This window comes from Lepidothrix coronata, unplaced genomic scaffold (genome assembly GCF_001604755.1).
Source record: "Lepidothrix coronata isolate B3197 unplaced genomic scaffold, Lepidothrix_coronata-1.0 Scaffold37, whole genome shotgun sequence".
Taxonomy (NCBI): Eukaryota; Metazoa; Chordata; class Aves; order Passeriformes; family Pipridae; genus Lepidothrix; species Lepidothrix coronata.
Window position 1 is genome coordinate 2,401,292 of NW_016690217.1, and position 22,506 is coordinate 2,423,797.

General features: G+C 40.2%; 1 protein-coding gene across 6 annotated transcripts in view; it reads left to right on the forward strand.

Annotated features, from left to right (window-relative positions):
• The window catches only part of PJA2 (praja ring finger ubiquitin ligase 2), a 30,771-nt gene extending 14,522 nt beyond the window's left edge, over positions 1 to 16,249 (forward strand). For all 6 annotated transcript variants that reach the window (XM_017812664.1, XM_017812667.1, XM_017812669.1 and 3 more), the window contains 7 exons: positions 4,132 to 5,137; positions 6,989 to 7,168; positions 8,581 to 8,751; positions 10,340 to 10,445; positions 14,434 to 14,536; positions 14,837 to 14,952; positions 16,102 to 16,249. In XM_017812664.1, coding sequence (XP_017668153.1) covers positions 4,132 to 5,137; positions 6,989 to 7,168; positions 8,581 to 8,751; positions 10,340 to 10,445; positions 14,434 to 14,536; positions 14,837 to 14,952; positions 16,102 to 16,176 — 1,757 coding nt within the window. In that variant the 3' untranslated portion in view covers positions 16,177 to 16,249. The remainder of the gene's footprint in view (positions 1 to 4,131; positions 5,138 to 6,988; positions 7,169 to 8,580; positions 8,752 to 10,339; positions 10,446 to 14,433; positions 14,537 to 14,836; positions 14,953 to 16,101) is intronic.
• The last annotated feature ends 6,257 nt before the right edge of the window (positions 16,250 to 22,506 follow it).

Sequence of the window (22,506 nt, forward strand, 5' to 3'; positions counted from 1 at the left end):
GCCCTCAGCTGCTCCTCATATGAAGGTACCTCTAGACCCTCACCATCTTTATGGCCCTCCTTTGGACACTCTTTATTGTAGTGCCCAAAACTGCCACAATATTCCAGGTGAGGCTGCCCCAGGTCAGAGCAGAGCAGGACAGTCCCCTCCCTTGCCTGACTGGTGATGCTTTGCCTGATGCTCCCCAGGATACGGTTGGCCCTCCTGGCTACCAGGGCACTGTTGACTCATATTCAACTTGCCATTGACCAGGACCTCTAAGTCCCTTTCCATTGGGTTACTTTCCAGCATCTCATTAAATCTTGCTTTTAGTATCATCCACAAACTTACTTGATGTACCTTTGAGTTGTGATTCCAAGTTGTTTATGAAGATGTGGAAGAGCACTGGCCCTAGAATGGAGCCCACCCATCAGCCAGTTGCTTACCCACCACACAATGTGTATGTCCAGCTGTGAGCTGGGAATTTTGTCCAGAAGAATCCTCTGAGAGACAGTATTGAAAGCTTTACTGCTTGCAATCAAACAACTGCATCAACTGGCTTCTCTTGATCCAGTAGGTGGGTTATCTTGTGACAAAAGGAAATTAGGTTTGTCCAGCAGGACATTCCCCTTATGAAGCCGTGCTGGCTGTAACCAATGGCTGCATTGTCCTTCAAATGTTTATCAGTACATCCTGGAATCATATTCTCCATAATTTTACCAGTCAGAGCGAGACTGACAGGCCTGTAGTTTCCAGGATCATCCTTCCTGCCCTTCTTGAAAATTGGGAAATTGTTTGCCAGCTTCCAGTTGACTGGAATATCCCTGTGATTCCCAAAACCATTAAAAAATTGTTGAGAGAGGCCTTGTGATGACATCAGCGAGCTCTTTGATTATCCTTGGATGAATCCTATCAGCCCCCCACAGATTTACAGAGATCCCAGCTGGAGCAAGCAGCAGATCCCACACAAGTTCAGTGTCAACTGGGAGTTTATTGCTCTCACAGTCATGGTCCTCCAGCTTGGGGCACTGGACCCCCTTAGCCCACCATTTCTATTGAAGATAGAGGCAAAGAAAGATTTAAACATCTCTGCCTTGTTTATGTCCCTGTCATCATATATATCCTGTATATCCTCATCCTGCAACATGCCGATGTTATTTCTGCACTGCCTTTTGCTCTTGCTGTATTTAAAAGAGCTGTTTTTATTGTCCCTTGCATTTCTTCCCAGCTTCAACTCCAGCTGAGCTCTGGCCACTTGAATTTTCTCCCTACAGTGATGAGCAGCCTCTCTGTATTCCTCTCACATTACCCAACCTTTCTTCCACTGGGCATACACCTTTTTTTTTTTTTTTTTTTTGCTTTAGCTTCAGAAGAAGATCCTTGCTCAGCCAAACCGGCCTTCTGCTTCCCCTGCTTGACTTCAGACATCTTGGAATTGCCTGTTTCCGTACCCTTAGGAGGTGGTGCTTAAAGAGTGACCGGCACTGCTGGACTCTAGCACCTTCAGAGTCATTTTCCTGCGGGACCTCACTAACTTTTTTTCTGAGCAGCCTGGAGTCTACTTCCCTCCTGTCCAGGGTTGAAGTTTTGCTGGCACTTTTCTTTCTGCCACCTGAGATTTTACATTGGATCACGTTGTGTTTGCTGTGGCCAAGACGGCTGCCAGTCCCCACGCATGAGACCCTCTCTGTTAACAAGCAACAGCTCAAGGAGGGCACCTTTCCTAGTCAGCCCTTTAGTACCTGTACCATGAATTTATCATCCAGGTGTTTAAAGAATCTAGGAAACTGGAAGATAGGTAGAAGGAGATATCCTTGGAAATATTAAAAATATGACTGGATTTGGTCCTTGGTAACCTACTGTATGTAAATCTGAGCAAGCGGAGTGGACTGGATGATTTCCAGAGGGGCCTGCCTGCCAGCCTTGGCTGTTAGTGGTTTAGTAAAGGAGCTTCAAGATTTTAATTAGATAAAATGTAATGATACAGTATTACTTCCTGGAAGCCATACTCCTAGTGCTGAGAGGCACAGCTCTCATAAGATTCCAGTGCCACGAATTCACCAACCTAGTCATGGATAACTGTTTAGATGAGAGATGAGACTTTTTTTTTCTGATTTTTTTAAGGTCTTGTAGTTATGTTTCTAAACCCCTAAATATTGACTTAAAGTGCTTTCAAGTTATGCAAACCATTTTGTGTTCAAAAATAGATTGGACAATTGCCTTGCATAGGAGTTTACAAATTACTTGAACAGAGGATTGATTTTGTAGTAGCAGCAGTATACATGTTTTAACTCTTGCTGCTACATTTGATGTTTATTGTCCCTTTATGCAAGAGGTGTTGTAGTGTAATATAACTAAACTGTATTTGTGATGAGGCAACTATTAGCTGCAATACAACATTCAACCCTGCTATTATTTTCTTATGTGGAGTTACACTCAAAACTGCACATGCAAAATACAGTGCTCTTAGTATGTAATTTATAGTACCAATAAGTGACTTTATCTGAGTGTGGTAGAAGGCACAGTTTAGCCAGTGTAGTGGTTTGAACCAGGTTTTCCCCCTGAAGCTAAGAAAATGGTAAAACCCCAGGGGGTGGTGACCCCTGGAAATTTTGAAGTTTTGTCCAATGGGCGCTTCTGCAAAATGTAAACATACCACAAGCAAACGGAAGAGAAGGTTAGTTGTCCTTGCGTTGTAGAAGTGGTAGCCATGTTCTGAGGCCACGAGGAGCAGAGGGCAAGAGCCCCTGGGGGGGCTTTGGCTCCCCAGCCCCCAGCGGGGCCTGCAGGGACCTGGAACAGCATAAAGCTGGGCTAGGTGCCTGCAGGTGAGAGCTAAGAAAGTTTTCTCCACTGTGAGTGAGCAGAGACAGCAGCGGCAGAAGCGGCGTCCAGAAGCGATGGCAGACAGCCAAAAAGATAAGATGCGGCAGAGGCATTACAGCCAAGCAGGAGAGACACAGTGTTGTCCGAAAAAGAAGCTAGAAGCAGCCAAAAGAGAGAACTGAGTTCTACAGAGAGGAAGTTTGGGGGTAAGAACTGCAAAACTCCCCTAAACTTCCTTTGAGATCCCTCCAAAATGGAGGGGGGTGGACTCTTACTGATTAGAAGTCCTAAGTGGAGTAAAGGAGCTAAGAAGCTCGGTTGTCCTGAGAACTCAGCCAGGACGGTGTGTAGGAGGTTGACCTTGGGGCCCTCCCTTGCTGCAAGCTACAAAGAAGCTCGCAGCCATCTTGAGGCAGAGCACAGAAGCTCTGCAAGGGGCTTGAGTCCCCTGAAGATACCAGACCGTCACGAAGACCCCCTGTGCTCGTGGTATGACCGTGGTGGAACGACCTTTGTCTGGGGTGAACGTAGCCCACGGAAGACCCCTCACTTGGAGACGACAGGGCTGAGGAGGCTTGGATACCCCCCTCATGAGTGCTGGCAGAAATCCAGCTATCAGCTGCTGCATGTGAAGAAGACAGATGACTGCTGCCTTAGAAGATACTGCTGCTTAGAGACTGAAGAAGAGATCTGTCCTTCTTCCCTCCTGGACTTTTATTTGGAGGGGAGAAGAGATCTGATCCATTGTAAATACTTATGTCATGGTAGGGATAGTTGTGATCGTGTATATAATGTATTATAATATTTATTTGTACAGTCATTGTAATATATTCCTATATTCCCTTTCCCCCTATTTTGAGTCTTGTGTGTTTGTCTGGAAAACCCATCTCACATTGGATTGAGATGTGACAGGGGGCTAGGACTAGGGAATGAGAATTTTGGGGATCTCAAACCATAACACCAGTCAATGAATTAATAGTCTAATATGGAGAGAAATGGTTTTTTGAGTTTTCCTGTTATCTTATAATTCCCTTCTTTATAAACAGTGCAAAAATTCTGCTTATGAACATGTTCCTTTAATACTATTTTTTCCTATCACATTCTGAGCTGGTACTGTATAATTTAGGTCTATTTCTGTAGACTTAGTTTGTATAAAAGAGAAAGGAAATGTATATTAGTGAAGAATGACTGCATCTCTGATAAATGTTTCTGTCTATCATTTTGCGCTGCGGTCCTAGTAAATTTTCCCTTCTTTTTATTGAGCGGTTGTTGTAGATGAGAATATTTCTGTTGGTTTTGATTATTCCAATGTATTTCTTCTTACAGCTTTCTCTGAAAGTTCCAGACCACTGGTTCAAGTTCCTCCTGCTCTATTAGATAAGCCTTTGTCAGAAAATGGTGGAACTAGAGAACTCATTTGCCAAAATGTATCAAGCCAAACTTCTGAAGCAAACACACCACTATTTTCTGTAGTCTGTACTGGTCCAGAAGGCAATCAAATCTCACAGGACTTTGCAGAAAACACATCTGGAAGACATAATGATTTGAATGGTAAGAATGGAATTGCTTTTGTAAACATTGACTCTTATGAGCCAGATAGCAGTGATGGAGAGGAAGATGATGCTCAAGACAAATGTTCTTTGGTAAAAGAAGCAGCATGTCTCATTCAGGGACGATTAGATAACATACTTTCTCAGTGCGAAAAAGACGTGGAGTGTCTTATGGACTTACAGTCACAACTGTCTTCTTTCAACCACGGTGTTTCTAGAGAAAATTGTGAAGGAGCAGGACCAATGCCTTTGGCATGTCCAAACAATAGGACACTTACATCCACTGAAGATCAAGCTATACCAAAAAGTAACCTGAGTGGTACCAGTTGTGAAACACAGCAGATAAATCATATACTGGATGTTGGAATCAGAACCCCTGTTGCTGATGTACTAAATGTCAGTGATGGAAAGGCTGACCAAGAAAAGTCATCTGAGCCAGTAGTGAGACCTAAAATTAGAACACGAAATACTGCAAACCAGCTTGAGAGAGAAAAGCAACTCCCTAATGATGAAGAGCAAAAACCACTTTCCTCTTCCTGGAAGAGAATTGGAGTTGCTGATTGCCAGCGATGCCATCCTGAGTGTCCCTTGAGAGACAGCGAAGAGATAAGTTCTGGTGTGTTCTTTCTCTCAAGAGTGTACAGTGATCAAAAGAACACAGAAAGAGACCTAGGAAAAAATGCAGCAGCTCAAAACCAAAATGTTCCAGATGATAGCAGTTTTTGGGATGAATTTGAAAACTGCAACAGATACTTCTTAATGTCCCATGAAGATGAAGACAGGTAGAATTTCAATTTTATATCTGTTTTAGTGTTGAATCTCTTGTGTAAATCATGTGCAAAACTGAATAATATGTTAGCAAATGGGACGTGAAAACTTGAGACATTTTAGAATATGATCAGATAACAAGATACCAACATTTCCTTTCAGTTCTTCTTTACTCTTCTGGTCATGTAAAAAGCCTTTCCTTATATCTAGCATTAGAGCATCTTACCACTAAGGAATATTACTTGTTTATGGGTCTTTGAAAGTTCTCTTCAAGAGTTAGTCTTTTCAGAATTTGTTTTTTTTGCCATGTAATCTCAGTATTCTGCATGGCAGCCTATATATGTTCTTGTCTCCAGCCCTTTGAAAGAAATTGTTCTTCCTTGTGATATCTGAAGAATAACTTGATGGGGTTGCTTATATCCCTTTTTTAATGGAAATTCTTCAGACTAATAGGAGTTTCCAAAGTACAGAAATTTGCCTTGTCTTACCGTATGCTTAGATAATCTTTTTAAATATATATTAAAAAACTTGACCAAACAAAATAAATCCAAAACAAACAATAAAACTTTCAACCCAAAACCAGGCAAAGAACCAAATAAACAAATGGTTCTAATATGTTAGTATTCAGCTTTAGTTGGTGCAATTTCAGATGCATTACACTACCTATCAGAATTTCTTAATAGATGTGATTTCTGTTGTAAAGTAATCCATTAAAGTAGCCCAAAGTTAATGAATATTCTTATTTCCATCACTTTTCTTAGTCATCAAAATGATGATAGAAAAACATATTCCTGCCTCAAATTAAAATTCTTAAATATAATCTGTGGAACTTTTTTATTCTTATAATACTTACAGAGCATAATGTGCAGTTTTTTGGAAGTACTTAGATATTATGGAAGTTCTTAGATAGAACTTTTATTGGCATGTACTTGTAATATGAGATATAAGGAGGGTTAATTTAAAGTGAGTTTATGAGGTAACATTAATACACCTAAACATGCTGGGTTTAGCAGATTGAAAACTGAGCTGTGGATATTGTGGATTGCCGTATAAAATGTGCTCTGTTAAGCATGTTTGCTATTCATGTATTTTTCTCTAACTTTTTGAAGTGACGTGGTTAGTTCACTATATTTTGAATTTCAGCAGGTGTCAACTGTCACTGTACTGAGTGAACCGTCTAAGTGGTATTGCCAATGGTAGCAGTAGTTCATCTTTCTGGAGGTTCTGCTACCATTATGATTTTAGCTGCCCACAACTTGTTATTTACTACCCTTTTCCATGTGGTGTCTGAGCAAATTGTCTTGGAAAAAACTCCCTGCCATTCATCTGTTTGGGCTAGTGAATTATATAATCTGTAGGGAGTCATCTGTTGTATCTTTTTATGGTTGAAAGGAGAGGATCATTCTATATGGCTTATATGTTGTGAGAGCTTTAAGTTTGGCTAAGAGGCAAGGTTGACTTTGCTTATTATTTGTTAATCAAACACTGGTGTTCTCAGTGTCACTGCTGCTGTTTCTGTGTTCTGGGAGAAAGATGTGTATAGTGGGTATGGGTTTCTGTTCTTGTTTCTTGTACTCTGCAAATGTGGAGAGGGAAGAACAAAACATTTTTGCAAAGTAGGATGGGCAGAATTCTTGATTTATTTTTTTTTTCCTTACAGACTAGTTGTTTATTTAATCGATTCTTTATGTATACCCGACTTTTAATATGTCTATAAATAGCACAAAATTCATTTCTCCTAGAAAAAAAAAATCATCTATATTGAATGCAATGTTGACAGAAAGGTAGAAAATCGCAGAACATTTATTTTGTTTCCCCTAAAGCAGTGTTTAAATTCATGCCCTGTCGCCTTGTTTAAATGGCAGCTCAGAATGCAGCGATGGAGAATGGGCTACGGCTGTGCCTAGCTGTTTGACTGCTGCGGAACAAGAGCAGTCCTCAAGTGAAGAGAGCTGGGATACTCTCCCAGGCGGGGAGGAATGTGAAGAGCAGAGCATCAGCTGTGATGTAAAAGAAGAGAACACAAACTGCAGTTTCCAAGAAGGGTATGGCTTTATTTCATATAGCTGACTTCCTGTAGCTTCTAAGTTCAGCACCAACAGGGTTATCCCCATGACACTATACCAAGTGAGATCTATTCTAAAAGCAGTTACTGTACTAGCAGCAATCATTATAACAATTTGAGTAGTTGTGTTTATTTCAAATTAGGGACAAAATGGCATTTCATGGAAACAATTCTGTTTAATGAAAGATAGAGAAATAATGAGGGCATTGGCATGTAGTGTCTATATGTTTTAATAAATTTGATGTAGTGACTTTAGAAAGCCAGATTAGGAAAATTAATTGTTAAATGTTACATAAAAATCTTCTGACACTGCTTAGTACTCCTTGAAAAGCACTTGTTTAACTCTTTGCTTTATTACGTCTCCTATTCCGCTGCTGCTCCCTGTTTTCTGCAGCCCTATCAATGATTCAAGCAAACTTGTATTACTTGCTTGCTGTAGTTCATACAACTTATTTATTTTTCCGGTCATTCAGTGCTTAATAAATTGTAGCTGCAAGTCAAAATTTGTAGCTATATGGAGCCAAGGAAAGTGTTTGGTTTTGTTTTTTTAACGTAAGCATCTAATATTGACTTTAGCTTGTGTCTTTACAAAGCAAAAAAGCCACACCTAAGTGACGTTTCAGCTTCTTCCACTCTTGACAGCACTTGTTGCCAAGCAGTTCATTTTTCTGTTAATTCTTTTTTAGTATTGGTATCCCTTGAGGTTTGGAGAATTAGTGTGACTTTATGGAAACTTTACAGATAGCATCTCTTTCAGAATAACAACAATGCAGCTGCGTAATCTTTAGCTTTCTTTGACGTGAACAACCTGGAAATGTACACAGTTTTAATGTGATTCCTGTTTATTTGCCCATTTACAAGGAAAATGGGACTCACAGCCCTGTGGCTGTAAATAAACATCCAGGTGACTTGTGCTCCTCTAGAATATCCAGGAATGAGATGATACTTTCTCCTTATGCAGATAGGAAATACCTTATGTAGTACCTTATGCAGGTACTACTTCTCTTGCAAGTAGTACCTCTTTGCGTTGTATTCAGGCCAAGCTTTGCCATGAAGACTGTTCCAAGGTGTCAAGACAGTCTTTCTTTTTGATAAATAAGAAAATATTTAGTACCAAATCTACTAGCCCTGGCAGGGCTGTACTGCTGGCCTTGAGCATTAGACAAATAGCTTTGCTGTAGAACCATGGGTGTTCCTAGATTCTGACTCTGGAGCTGATACCACTTGGAGTTTCTTGAATTTTTATGGCAAACCGTAAATTTTTAATCTGGGACTCTGCTGTCTGGGAAACAGACTCTTTAGTCTTTGTAGTATGTTTAGCTATTGTTGTTCACATATGTTTGTAAATTCTCTTAGCTTTTTAGTTTTACTTTTTCATTTATTTATTTGAAGGGAGGAAGGTGAGATTCTTTGGTTACCGTACCGAGAAGAAGTAGAAAGTAGCAGTGATGAGGAAAATAATCCAGTTAATGATTTCATGCATCCTGCATTCTTCCCGTTCAATGGAAATAACAGCTTTGAAGATGACTCCAGTGTGAGTGAAGACCTGGATGTGGAGTGGAGGTATGCATCTGATAGTTGTCTGCCATAATTTCGGAGGTTTTGTACTTGCTATTTGGCTTTTTATGTAAGATGTCAAAAGCACTCATGGCTATCAGTATGCAGTTACTTCAAAGGTTTATAATCTCAGTTTTAAGGTTTAAAGTACTTCAAGTGCTAGGTGTCTTCTAATGAGAGAAAAAGGATGTAGATTTGCTAAGTCAGTCTGTGATTTGAGAAAATTCTGGTGCCCTAAATATTCAGGGGATGGTTGTACCTTTTCAATTAATTTTCAAGATAGTAAGTATAATTAATTTTCAAGTGGAAGTATAACAAAAGTAGAGCAACATAAATGTAATCAGCATTAATCAGCCCTGTTTTATAATTGGTCTTTTCCTCCTTTGAAACTGATGTAGGTTAGACATTATAAGCCTATTTTATTTCTTTGAAATGCCATGCAATTACCTAATATTATCATAATTTTGAATGCTTCAATCAATTTTGTCATTAGATTGCTGAAGAATATTGCAGAATATTTATTACAAAATACTGCAAATACCGGGAGTAAAGTGATTTGAGGCACATTCACAGTCTAATCCTAAAAAGTGTTTGTTTTAAAGTAAGAGTGGGCTAGACAGAGTGCTTTCCAGTAAGAAAATTAACACTTGTTCTCTTCTGCTTATTAAAATATAAACTACAGTCCAGACATACCAAAAACACTGGTATTTTCTCCTTGAGAAGTTACATTGTGGAAAGGCACAGTGGGGACTAACTAATGCATGAAAGTCCAAATTAGAAGTAAGGCATGTGTTCTTGCAATGTCAGGCAGTAAGCCAGCAAGGGAATACTATGATAGGGGGAGAAACTGACTTTTAAATGTTGGAGGTTAGCCTTGGTAAGGTTCCTAATTACTAAAAATAGGAAGGAAGATGTTAATGGTCTGTTAAGGTTTTTCGGTTGAACATATGCAGATCCGCACGTGATTTTGCTTGTTTCAAGGTTTGATTTCTGATTGTTGAAAACAGAACTCAAAGGAGCTGCCACACACCCAACACTGGAGCAGGGAAAACAGTGTGAGGGGGAAGTAATTAGAGAGAGCAACCACCATGCACTGACCACAACCCCCATTCCCTGTCTCTCTGCCTTGCTCAGGGTAGGGGAACATAGAGGAGTCAAGAATGAGGGAGCCAAGTTGAGTTTGGAAATAAAGAGGGCTAAGGGGAAGGTGTTCTAGTTTTTGTCTTTGCTTCTCACCATCAAAATCCATTTCTTTTGGCAATAAATTCATAGAATTGTAGAGCGACCTAAGTTGAAATGAACATAAAAAGATCATCTGGTTCAACCTTTCAATTAAATTAAGGTTTTTCCTAAGATAAGTCTGTTTTTCTTGTGGTGGTGTTTTATGACTGATCAGCCTGTGTTTATCTTGACCTATGAGCTTTTAATCTTATTTACATGCATGTCCAGTTGAGGTAGGGGAGTGAGAGATCAGCTGACTGGGTATCTGGCAGGTAATTAACAGGTTATGGGCAGTAAATTGATTTACCTGGCCCTCATGTTGCTACTGTTTACTTTGAAATTAAGACCATGTTTCCTAACCCATGTTTTTCAGAACACTTGATGAGTTTGAAGTCCTAGGACTTGCTCTAAACATTCCTTACATGGACCCTCAACTTCTCACATTTGTGGCACTAGAGGGACGCTTAGAAGCTGTGGAGGTATTAAAATATTTTCTGTGGTTTTATACTAGTGATGTTGTGACATAAATGTTTATTATTGAATCCTGTTTCTACATAATCTGAAATCCAGGAGAATCAGGGGAAAAAATTGCTTTCCTCTGTTAGCTTGAGCTTTCAGGTCTACAAATCTGCAAATAAATGTTGGAAGTTCTTTTAAATTATGTACTACAAGAAGTCATTGATCAGTGCCCACTCCTTTTAGAATATGTATTTATTTCCTCTTAAAGGAAAAAAGTTACTGATTTCTACCAGTATAAACATAGGCCGTTTAATTTACTTCAATAAATTTTACCAGATTCTGTACATAGCAAAGGAAGGCTTATGCTTTGATCTGTACTTGTGAGTTGTCCTAGCTTTTTTTATTTGCAAGAGTACATTAGGATTATCATGTTTTTATATATCAGTAAAAGACTTTTCTGTGTTTGACCATCTTGACTCATGTGTTTTAAATAAAGAAAACCCCACAGTAACAAACAAACAAAAAAACCCCAATCAGAAAAACAAACCACCCAAAAAAAAAAAAAGCCTTTTACCTTGTTTTAATCCCATTTGATCTGTCTAATTTTGGACAGACTAGAGCATTTATTATCAAGAGCCAGCATAGTTATGATCTTTGTCTTTTCTGTGTTACCTGATGTTGGTCAATGTGAGAGTGAATACAGAGCTACCTGAAATCCAGTTTGGTGCAGAGCAACTGCCAGAAATCTCCCCTGCGGGGTATTTGTCAAAATAAGAGTTAAGTGGTGAATTGAATGTTTTGTGGTTGAGATAAGTTTAGGGCAGCAAGGGGCAGTTTGACTACTAGCACCTATTGTAAAGGTTTGAACGGGGCAGGCTGTATGTCAGTGTGTGCCTGCAGACAAAATACCAAGGGCACTTTGAAATGCTTTCTAAAGCTGGCAGACAGTGGAAAAATCACAGGTAATGGTTTTTTGCTTTTTCCATGGATATGTTCAAAATCAACTATTTTGTGAATAAACTTCATGGTACTTTCCACGGGGGTGGAAGGGCTGTTCTCTGAAGCTGGCAGGCATGCAGTTTCCAGGTATTGTGCATCCCCCGGGGTGTATGGGAGGTCATCATCATTTATGATCCAGCACCATAGGTTCTTCTCCAGCTGTGCAGGATCTTGTTAGCATTAGTCACCTGGAGACACTTCAGAACAACTTGTTAATGGGGAGAAGGTGTGTTGATATCCTTATTTGAAGTTGTACAGAGAAAATTCTTGTCTCCTTCATAGCTGCTGGTTCTCACTACATCAAAAAACCCCAGAACTACAGAAACAGTTGACCTTCTTTGCACCAAAGCAAGACGTTCTGTGTAGACAGGGGAAACCTAATCCCGTCTTTTTTAATTTTTTTGATCTATATGTTAACACTTGAAGAGGAGACTGAGTTTATTGTGACTGAGTTTTTTTTCTCATTCTTGTGTAACATCACCCTCATTACTCTGTCAGAATAAAACTGTGCAGTCTTGTCAGACTGATCTGTAAGTGTAATCCTAGGTGGTTCTGTACATGGCTGGCTGAGAACCTGCTGTCATTTTGCTTGTGTCACTGGGAACAGATTGTCACTGAACACTGACAGATGACTAATAATAATGGCCAGTCTTCGCGAGCGAAGATTTGGGAAAGGTCATTAACCCTTCGAGCCTGCGCAGTGGATTCTTTAGGTGAGACCCAGCGTGCGCTGAACTGAGCCCACCCTTTAATCCTGAGGTTCATCTGCCGGGGCCGAGCAAGCTTGGACAGTGGCAGTGAGGGTCTCAGGACGTAGGTTTGTTTAGAGTGACCTTCTCTTACAGATGACTACAAAGATAGTTATTCTGTGGTACCTGTGGTACAGGTCACTGTGATTATTGGACAAGAGGGGAAAGATGATGATTTGTGCTTGAAATTAGCATTTAAGGGTCTAAAACTTTATGGTGGGCATAGAAGTCTGGCATATTTGGAATTAGCAAAAAGAAATGGTAACTGAGTAGTAAAAGGAACAACTGTATTGATTGTGACCAAATGGACAACACAAGTTTTGAGTAAGAATCCTGACTATTCCCTTCAAATCTCAAGCAGAATATAGAGCAGTATGAAGATGGTTACTAAAAATTGTTCAGAAAACATGAGCAATGTAATTTACTGTAGCTATGAAACACTTGAAAGGGATATGACACAAAGCATCCAAAATTTAAGTGTATCCTCACTGGAGGGGAAAGAGCGGGGCAGATCTGCCTCAATTAGTTGTGACATTTGGAGGGGAGAAATAATGAACACATTAGATATTTCTTCTGTAAGACTCTAGGTTCCTAAAATTTAATAAAATATGTGTGGGGTTTTTTTATTCCATTTCTTTTAAAGAAATTGTGTAGCTGGGAGTGTCTGATTTACTTCATTAGCAGTATAGAATAGATTGGTTGTCTCTGCAGCATCAGCAACTTTATGAGTATTTCCTGTGCCAGTTCACAGATGAGAGAAGCTCAAACCCCTGTACACTGTAGCACTCTTTGTTTTTAACAGAATAATGTCCATTTTGTTATGGTACACAGAGAAGTAAATGGTCACACAAATAAGAGGAAGGACATAAATGTGTTTTGAAGATACAAAGTTATCTTATAAAAGTTGTAAAAAAACCTGCTTTGCTGTGCTTTGTTTTTGAAGATGTGGTTTTAAGCATCAGAGTCATTGTGAGGCTTTGTGTCTATGATGTTTCTTTTGTATAGGTTTCAAAAGCAAGCAATACAGTGTTTTCTGTCAGAGAATACTAATACTGGATGTATACAGAGAGGTTTGACACATCAGTAATAATGCATCTCTCTGTCTGCCTGGGATCCTATCTAATTTTTCCACCTGTGTTGGTTAATCTAATTAAGCATAGTATTTTTACCTACAGCTTATTCTCAGATCATTGCAGTTGTAGCAAAAAAAATTACAAAAACTAAAATCATCTTAACGTTACTAACATAGTGTTGTCTGCTATAGCAGAATTGAATGTTTTTAAGCTGTTATATTGGAGCAGTGTACCTGTTTTGCAGAGGGACTTGCATACTGCAGTAGGGATAACTGTCCCAGGATTTCCTTTATATTGTCAGATTTCTAGATCTTATACTTCTTACTAAGAGAGTTTTGTGGCCATTAGAATGAATAATTTTCAGGCTGATTAGAGCAGTAAGTAGTTGTACCTGAGGGGTATGACTGCTTCATTCAACATAGGAACCCAGTGCTTCTGTGTTCTTGGCTCTTCAGTTTCAGTATGTTTGCTCTTCAAACAGGTATATCTAGTACATTTCTCAGCAAATAAAACCAAATGTTCTGAGTTCTCTGATTTTATCTTTTTTTTCCTACTGGATATCCTTTCAGTGTCTTACAGGGTTGAATGTATGATGTAAACATCAAATATACTTGCTGTAGCCTTGGAGTCTTAAAGATTTTGTATGGTGAAAAACTTAAATTCAAACCAAAGTTACTTCAGAGCATTGTCTGTCTTAAGATGAGAAACATCTATATGGATGCTGGGTTTTCATTTCTGGAAGCTTAAATTGGTAGTGTAGTCAAAGTACTTAATATTTTTGTTTGTGCCTGAGTAATTCAACAGTTAAAACCAGGAAACACATTAATGAGGCATTTATTTTCAGAAAGCAACATGCAGGGGCAGTTTTATGTTGGCAAAATGTATTACATTTTTAACTTGCTGCTGTTTCTGTAACTTTATAAAATTAACAAATGTTTATTAGAAATAAGGTTGTGAATGTCCTCATACTCTAAGAGGGCTTAAAAATGAGGCATTACTGTTTTGACCTTCAGTTTCATCTCATTCTTTACAAATATAGAAATGATGTAGTGGCTAGTTTGACAGACATAACTTCCATTTAAGAAAGTAATACTATTAGAATTGGATTCCTTTTCCTGCTTGTTTGGTTTTATATGAAATGTTACATTTGTGAGTAAGAGAACTTCGTCTCTGCTCACCCTTTTCAGGCTGCTCTGGCACAGTTGGAGTCTCTTGCCTTTGATGTTGAACAGACTCGTCCACCAGCTACTAAGGAAACCATAGATTGTCTGCCAGTGGTTCTCATCACAGGTGACTACAATGGTTTGGAAAAATTATGGAAAAAGTAGTTTCCACAAAGTTTGTAAGAACAACTTTCTGTACTATCACAATACTTAAATATCCTTACTGCCAATGCTGTTTTAAAAGCTTTTGAACCTTGAATCAGACTGAGTATAATTTTAAGCAGTTTGGAAAACTAATCTTTACTAGTGATAGTGTGACTTTATTTTGTACCCATTAGTGATACTGTTGATAATAAATGAATTTTAATCTGAGCTCATCTTAGATACAAAACAAGATAATAATGCTTTTTCTTCATCATGGGTTTAGGTCAAGATGAGAGTTGTACGATCTGTTGCAGTGAATATGTGAGAGGTGAATACGTGGCAGAGCTACCTTGTCATCATTTGTTTCACAAATCTTGTGTAACTCCTTGGTTGCAGAGAGTAAGTACTAAAGGATTGGTGGGGGGAGTTGTAGGGGTTTTGTGTTTTCTTCTGGGGAGGAGCAACTTTTAACTTTTCGAAAATGATGGTGGGATTGGGATGAAATACCAAGAAACAACTGGCTGTTACATTTATGCATTATGGAAGCAAATTCTAGTGCAAGTGAGGAGAGAAACTTAAATCTATGCTTACCTGAAGGGCAATTTCTTGAATAGAGGGGATATTTTTGTGAGAAAAATGTTTTGCTTTTAGTAAGAATGAAAGATGTGGTTGAGTTGTTTTGGTACAAGAAAACCTTTTTTTACTGTATTCCTACCTCGAAGTAAAGATTATGGTTTGGTATTCTCTGAGAAGAGCAATTCTCTGTCTTGCCACAATGTCAGGCCCATTTATGATGTAGGGCTGACAGGAGAAATACTGAAATGCTTATAGATTAATTTTTTAAAATTATGTTTAGTAATTCCGTGTTGTATCATTTCATTTTCATAACCTGTAATCAGTTTCCTTCCAAATGTTTTAAAAAGGCTTGTGTCATATTGAAGCTAGAACTGTAATTAATGAATTGGTATGTTTTATTCCTCGGACTTGCACGCTCCTTTATGTGCAGTGTGAGTCTGGACTTGCTAGTTCTCAGTCTACAGCATACCACATCATTTTCTCAAGAGCATAAGAGAAAGGTTAATTGATTGCACTAGGGAGGTCCTATCAAAACACCTCTAGTGTGGAGGGTTGGTAGATTTAGTTGATGTGGTTTTTTTTTTCCTTGATAATGTTGATTTGATTACCACCTTGATTTTGCTTGTTTTACATTGCTTGTTTTACATGTCTTGCCTTTTTTCTGCTGTCATAGTAAACTGCTCTTCCTGAAAACTAGGACTTATTTTTAATACTTGCCTCAGAAGAAAAAAATACCACATGTAAAATCAATGCCTTGCAGGAGAACTTGGAGAAATTCCAATGCATTTTCTGTGTAACTGGTGTAAAAGCAAAACAAGTCTTTCTTCTGAGTTTATCTCTCTTGGCTCAGGTAGCTATCCAGTCAAATTTGAGTTTAAGACAGTAAATACTTTATAAATAATAACTTTAGCTTTTCAGTGAAATTGAATGCAAACTGTGCAAATGACCTGGTATTTTTTTCTCTTTTTATAGTCGGGAACATGCCCAGTTTGTCGTCATGTGCTTGCTCCTGTGCTTCCTGAAGCAGCGGATGACACTTATCGTTAACTGATTGATGATTCAGTATCTTCTGCTCACAGGACTTTCAATCTAGGGTCTGAAATAAAATCTGCCACCAAGTGCAAATTTTACCTGTTTAATTATATTGTGAAAACAATTCTGTATAAAATATTAACATAGAATCATAGAACAGCTTGAGTGGGAAGGCACCTCAAAGATCATCCTGTTCCAACCCCCTTGCCATGGACAGGGACACCTTTCACTTGACCAGGTTGCTCTGAGCTCCATTCAGTTTGGCATTCAGGGATGGGGTTTCCACAGCTTCTGTGGGCAACCTCTTCTGTAGGCGAACACCAGGATTACGAAGCCTGGAAAGAACAGCTTTAGAAACGGGTCCATTACAGCGGCAGCTTCCCAGGATCGAGCGAAGCAGAAAAACAACTACTTGCGTTTTTTATTTTACGGGTTCTCCCTGAGCTGTGTAATTTCCCTGACCCACACGGCCCCCCCATTCGGAACCATGTTTTCTCCCCTCCCCGATCGCGGACTCCACCCCTGCACAAGCAGGATAGGCTGTCTCACCTGCCTCTCCCCCGTCCCTGGTTCTGTTACTGGAACATGATCCTCCTGTATCCCCTATTGGTCAGTAGAGCCCTCAAGCCACTCCCTTCGCCCTGGACCTTGACTCAATCACATCCCTTCTTCTTGCCCTCCCCCCGAGCCCATATAAACCGTGGAAGTTTGGAAATTAAGGTCTTTTCGACTTGGAACACAGAGAGGAAACTTGGTTGCTCTCTCCTCCTGCCGAAGGGGGACTGCGCGACTGAGTTCTTCTCCAGGAAACCTCTAGCAGAGAGTCCACAATCAAGATCTGTTACTCTTCCAGTGCCTCACCACCCTCACAGCAAAGAACTTCCTCCTGACATCTAACCTAAACCTGATCTCTTTCAGTTTCTGTCCTGTCACTACGTGCTGTTGTAAATAGTCTCTCTCCATCTTTCTTGTGGGCTCCCTTCAGGTACTGGAAGGCCAAATCGAGTCACCCCAAATGTTCAGCCTTTTCTTCTCCAGGCTGAACAATCCCAATTCTCTCAGCCTTTCCTCAGAAGAGAGGCGCTTCATCTGTCTAATCATCTTCATGGTCCTACTCAGCACTTGCTCCAATAGGTCCCCATCCTTCCTGTGCTGGGACCCCAGACCTGGGTGCAGCACTGCAGGTGGGTCTCCCCAGAGCAGAACAGAGGGGCAGAAACCCTCCCTCACCTGCTGCCACACTGCTTTGGATGCAGCCCAGGATATGTTTGGCCTTCTGGGCTGTGAGTACACATTTCTGGCTCATGTCCAGCCTCTCACTCACCAGCTCCGCCGAGTCCTCAGCAGGGCTGCTCTTGGTCTGTTCATCCCCCAGCCTGTGTTGATACTGGTGCTTGCCTAGACCCAGGTGCAGCACCTTGCACGTGGTCATGTTAAACCTCAGGAGATTTCCAGAGGCTCATTTCCTGATCTTGTCCAGGTCCCTCTGGCTGGCCCCACTGTACCACTCAGCTTGGTGTCATCTGTAAATTTGCTGAGGGGGTACTTGATCCCCTCATCTGTGTCATTAGTGAAGGTGTGAAATGCCACTTGTCCCGGTATGGATCCCTTAGGGACACCTCTTGACACCTGTCTCCATCGGAACATTGAGCCATTGATCACTGAATGAAGGAATAAGCAAATGTGAAAAATAAGCTTGTTTCTGTACAAGGTTTTTGTTGTCTATACATGCACTAGTACATTGGAAGCATTCAAATTCCTGCAGGTTTTGAAAGGATAAATTACTTGTTTTGGCTATTAGACAGAGAGGTAACAGTTTTTTCCTAAATAGCAATAGCAAAAGCAGTTGATGTAGTGTGAAAAGGACTCCCTCCTCTACGAGTCAAAGGATTTTGGATAAGCTGCCTCATCACAGTCCCTCTATAGCTTTGCAGACACCATCCTTGTTATACAATGCAGAAAACTACTGTTTTTCCTCCTTGGTTCCTTATTCTGTGCTTAATTGAACACCTGAGAAAAAGAAACTTTCTTTTTTAATAGTGTAAAGCTGCAAAATGCAATTATTCTTTATCTCTAAAACAATAATTCTTTACAAATCATATAAGCTGTTTATATAAGCTGTGAAAAGAGTGTGAGTTGGAGTGTTTGGGCTGAAAGGGACCTTATAAATCACCTACAGATCACTTTCCTTGAGCCCAAGTTCTTCAAAGCCCCATCCAGCCTGGCCTTGAACACTTAAGGCAGCTGCAGCATCTCTGGACAGCTTGTTCCAGTGCCTCATCACCCTCACAGTAAAGAATATCTTCCTAATATCTAATCTAAACCTACTCTTGGTTTAAAACCATTATGCCTCCCATTATCACTCAAGTCCCCCATAAAAAGTCTCTCCTCAGCTATCCTGTAGCCACTCATTAGATATTGGAAAGCTGCTCTAAGAGCTACCTGGAGCCTTCTCCAGGCTGAACAACCGCAGCTCTCTCAGCCTGTCCTTGTAGGGAAGGTTCTTCAACCCCCCTGATCATTTTGTGGCCCTCCTCAGGGCCTGCTTGAGCATGTCCATGACTTTGTTATGCTGAGGGCTCCAGAGCTGTGCACAGCACTCCAGATGGGGTGGGAGTGCACCATCAGAGTGGAGCACAGAGGCAGAATCCCCACACATTCCTGGGTCACATCAAGCTTTTCATCATCCAACACCTGGTTATGATCCGGTTATTAAAATTATTAGAAATGCCTCTGCCCAAATAAAGGTGCAAATGAGACCAGATGCCAAAGTCAATAGTGCGGGTTTTATTTAATGGTAAATGTGAGGCAGAGAAAGAGAGAGAGAAAGAAATAGGAAAAGGAGCGAGGGAAGAAAGAAGGAGACAGAGATTACAATAGGAAATGTGTCACCACACTGTGTAATGTGGCAGCATCCATTGGTCCAGTTCTTCTGGTTTTCTTGGTGAGGAGGGTCCCACAAAACATGGAGTCCAGTGGATAATATATGCTAGGCACCTCCCCTGGTGGGGGGGGTGAAGCTTTTCAGTTTCTTGCAACAGGCTCTGAATTTGTTGCCGCACTTGGATCGTGTGCAATCCTTTGGTGGTAGAAGACCTCAGGAGTGAGCTGGGGGGGGCACTGTGGGGGTCTTTGACGTTTTATGACCCTTCTCAGCTGCCTCTCACACAAATCTCACACAATGTCTGTACGTGGTATTCCCAGAGCAAGGAGGTTTACTCTTTTGGTTTGGAGAGTCACCATGACACACCCCAAACCATTCTCCTCTACCAACCCCTGAGCCCAGCTAGGGCTGATTTTTAACACAGATACATTCTTCTTTCCTGAGCCTTGTTTACTTCTCCTCGGACTTGAGATGGTTAGACAACAGTCTTATCTCAAGCCCCCAGTCACAGTCCAAATTCCAGTCAGGAGGCATTGGGGGAGGGTGGTGCTTTGGTGGTTGCAGCAGGCAGTTGCTCACTTGTAGTTTGACAAAAAGTCTTTCTGTGATGTTGACCATGTTTAAGACATTACCAACACTTCAGTCTATCACACACCCAAAAGTCCTTCTCAGGGCTGCTCTCAATCCATTCACCTCCCAGCCTGTATTTGTGCTTGGGATTGCCCCAACCCAGGTGCAAGACCTTGTACTTGTTGAGATTCATGAGGTTCACAGAGTCCCCTTCTCAGGCCTGTCAAGGTCCCTCTGGATGCTTCTATTCCCACTCCCAGCACATTTCTGTTTGAGTGCACTGTCCAACAGAGTTGAAGTCTTCTGGCCTCTTTGTCTTTACATTCCCTTTAATTCCCTTTTGTTGCCCTTGTAACTCTGTAATCTGACCTGCAGAACCCTGCAACCCATCTCACTGCTTGGACTAAGGATAGAAACAGATCACCTTGAAGTAACTCCTCAGGCTTTCAAGAATCCAGTTCAAACCCACCCCTTTCTTTTTAAAATCTATACAGGTTTTCTGCAGTTTACCTCTGAAATACAGCCCCTAACTTGTCTGTCCACCATCAATTCCCCTTTTTCTTGGAGAGGTGTCTTTAACAGGTGTCCTCCTACCCCCTTCTACAAACCTCTTTCACCAGCTTCCAGTTTTGCTCTGAGACCAGCGTGAGGTCTTTCCTTTGCTGATACAATGGCATTGCAGGGGGCACAGTCTGTTCCATTCATTTCCCTCAGCACTGACTGCTTTCCTTCCTTTTGATAGTCAGCTCCTAGAAACAGGAAAAAGAGAGGCAAAGGCTGTGGGCTTTAGTTATAAATCTGGGAGGCAGGTGGAGGTGAATGGCCAGGGAAGAACTCCAGACTTCTCCTGTGTTGTTGGAGGTGGGAACAGCAAGGGCTTTCAGAAGAGTGGTTTGCCTTCATACCTTCTCCAGCCATGCTCTTCCATAGAGGGATGGTGGGGAGGTTGTTCCAACATTACTCTGTCTGACATCAAAATAAGCAGAGCAGGTGAGCTGCCTCTTTTTGCCTATGTGTGAGGTAGCAGGGTAATCATGAAACCAGTTCTGAGAAAGACTACATTTCAGATTTTCAGTGTTGTATAAAAACTAATGGCTTGCTTGCTTGCTAATAGAAAATTCATTAGATTTTGTGGAAATAAGTATATCACCATTTAAGTAAAAAGAGAATTCAAATATTACATTCGATTCATATTAGTCACAGTCAACAGTTCAGCAACTGATGGATGGTTTTTGTAGGTTTTTAGTTGTTAAAGTTCAAGAAAATTTATTTATACTGTAACCAATAAGATTATCACCAGTGAGTAAAATATACTGCTATTGTTGGAAGACTTGTTCTTGCTCAGAAAGCCAAGGTAAAGACTAAAAGAAACAAAATCAAGTTTCCTCTTTGATACCCCAGCTGCTCTTTTACCTTGAAAATGTGTTATTTTTTTTCCAGCTCCTTTTTTTTGAGGCAGATGTAATGAGGTTTTGTGAAACACTAAGAGTATACAAAGAGAGTACTCTTTACACTGAGGCTTGGTTGATTATGGAATGGGGTTCAATCAGTGAATTGTTGAACAGCTGGCAAGTACTAGTGGATAAGGCTCCTCATCTTGTGTTATAAGGAGACAAATGGGCTGGCAATCATCTCTGTGTAGCCTTTGTACAGACCTGATATCAAAGGTGTAAACCAGCATTCAGAGCCACAGACTCTTGCAACCTTGTCACTGAAATCCAATGCAAACTAACCAAAACAAATTCTGGTACTAGACAGAGCCAAGGCCATTCAACACTTCATTGTACACTGATGTCACATTCCTCACATACAGTGTAATAAAACAAATTAAAATAAGAGTTCTCTTCCCTGAGTTTGAAGCAAAATCTGTCAGATTATTTTACGTGGAGAAAGCGAGGATATTTTGCTGAGAATATGATATATTTGGCATGGATGTAATTTCAGTGTGCACTCCCAAAACATATTTCCAGATGCATTATCTTTTGCTTTGAACTTGCAATAGCATCATTCCTGAAAAGGCCCATTGTGTTTTAGTAAATTTAAGACTATTGCCATAATGGACACATTTTAAAGCAGCAACATCAGAGTTGTTTATTTCATAAAACAAATATGTGTAGCTGTAGCAATCCTGTTCCACATTCTCCCTTTAACAGAACAGTCTCTCCATAGTGATGGAGTAACGTGTGAGCACATCTGAACTGATACCATGAATGCTATAGGTATCCTGTTCTGAAAAATGCCAAAGACTGGAAAGGAAAAACAACCCTGGCTCGGTAATTTGGTTTTCATTTTGTTTGCATGTTTTTGGAATCTGTCCTCTTTCCCCTGTTTTTTGCATTGCTGAATGCTTTAGGATATTCACAATGGAAAACATGAAAATATGTTAGTTATGTGCAGTTCTTTGATCAGTGTGGTACACACACACAGGTAAGATGCATAATTATTTAGACAAGAAAAGGAATATCACTATGTGGAGAGTAAGCCTTTAGCTAGGCTAATAAGCAAAACATGTATGTACAGATCTTTATTGTTTTAAAATTCCATTATAATTGTAATTTTTTTTCAGTCTTAAGCCTCTCTGTAGATAGACAATTACCTTGCTCTGAGTCATATATCATAAATAATTATAGACAAAACATCTAATGATGGTTATTAATGAATAAGTATGAGGACTTAATGATGTCTTGGGGCCAAAATGTAAAGGGTATGATTTTCATTTATACCACAGTCAATTTGCCCTCCTGAGGCAAAAGAAAAGGCTTTCAAGAAGACATAAAGGAGAATAAGGTAAGAAATAGGAAGCAGGATTATAGTCCAATGTTTCTCTAACTACCTTTAAATCACAGTAAAAACAAGTCCTTTTTTCAGCTGTGAAGCAGAATTGTCTTCAG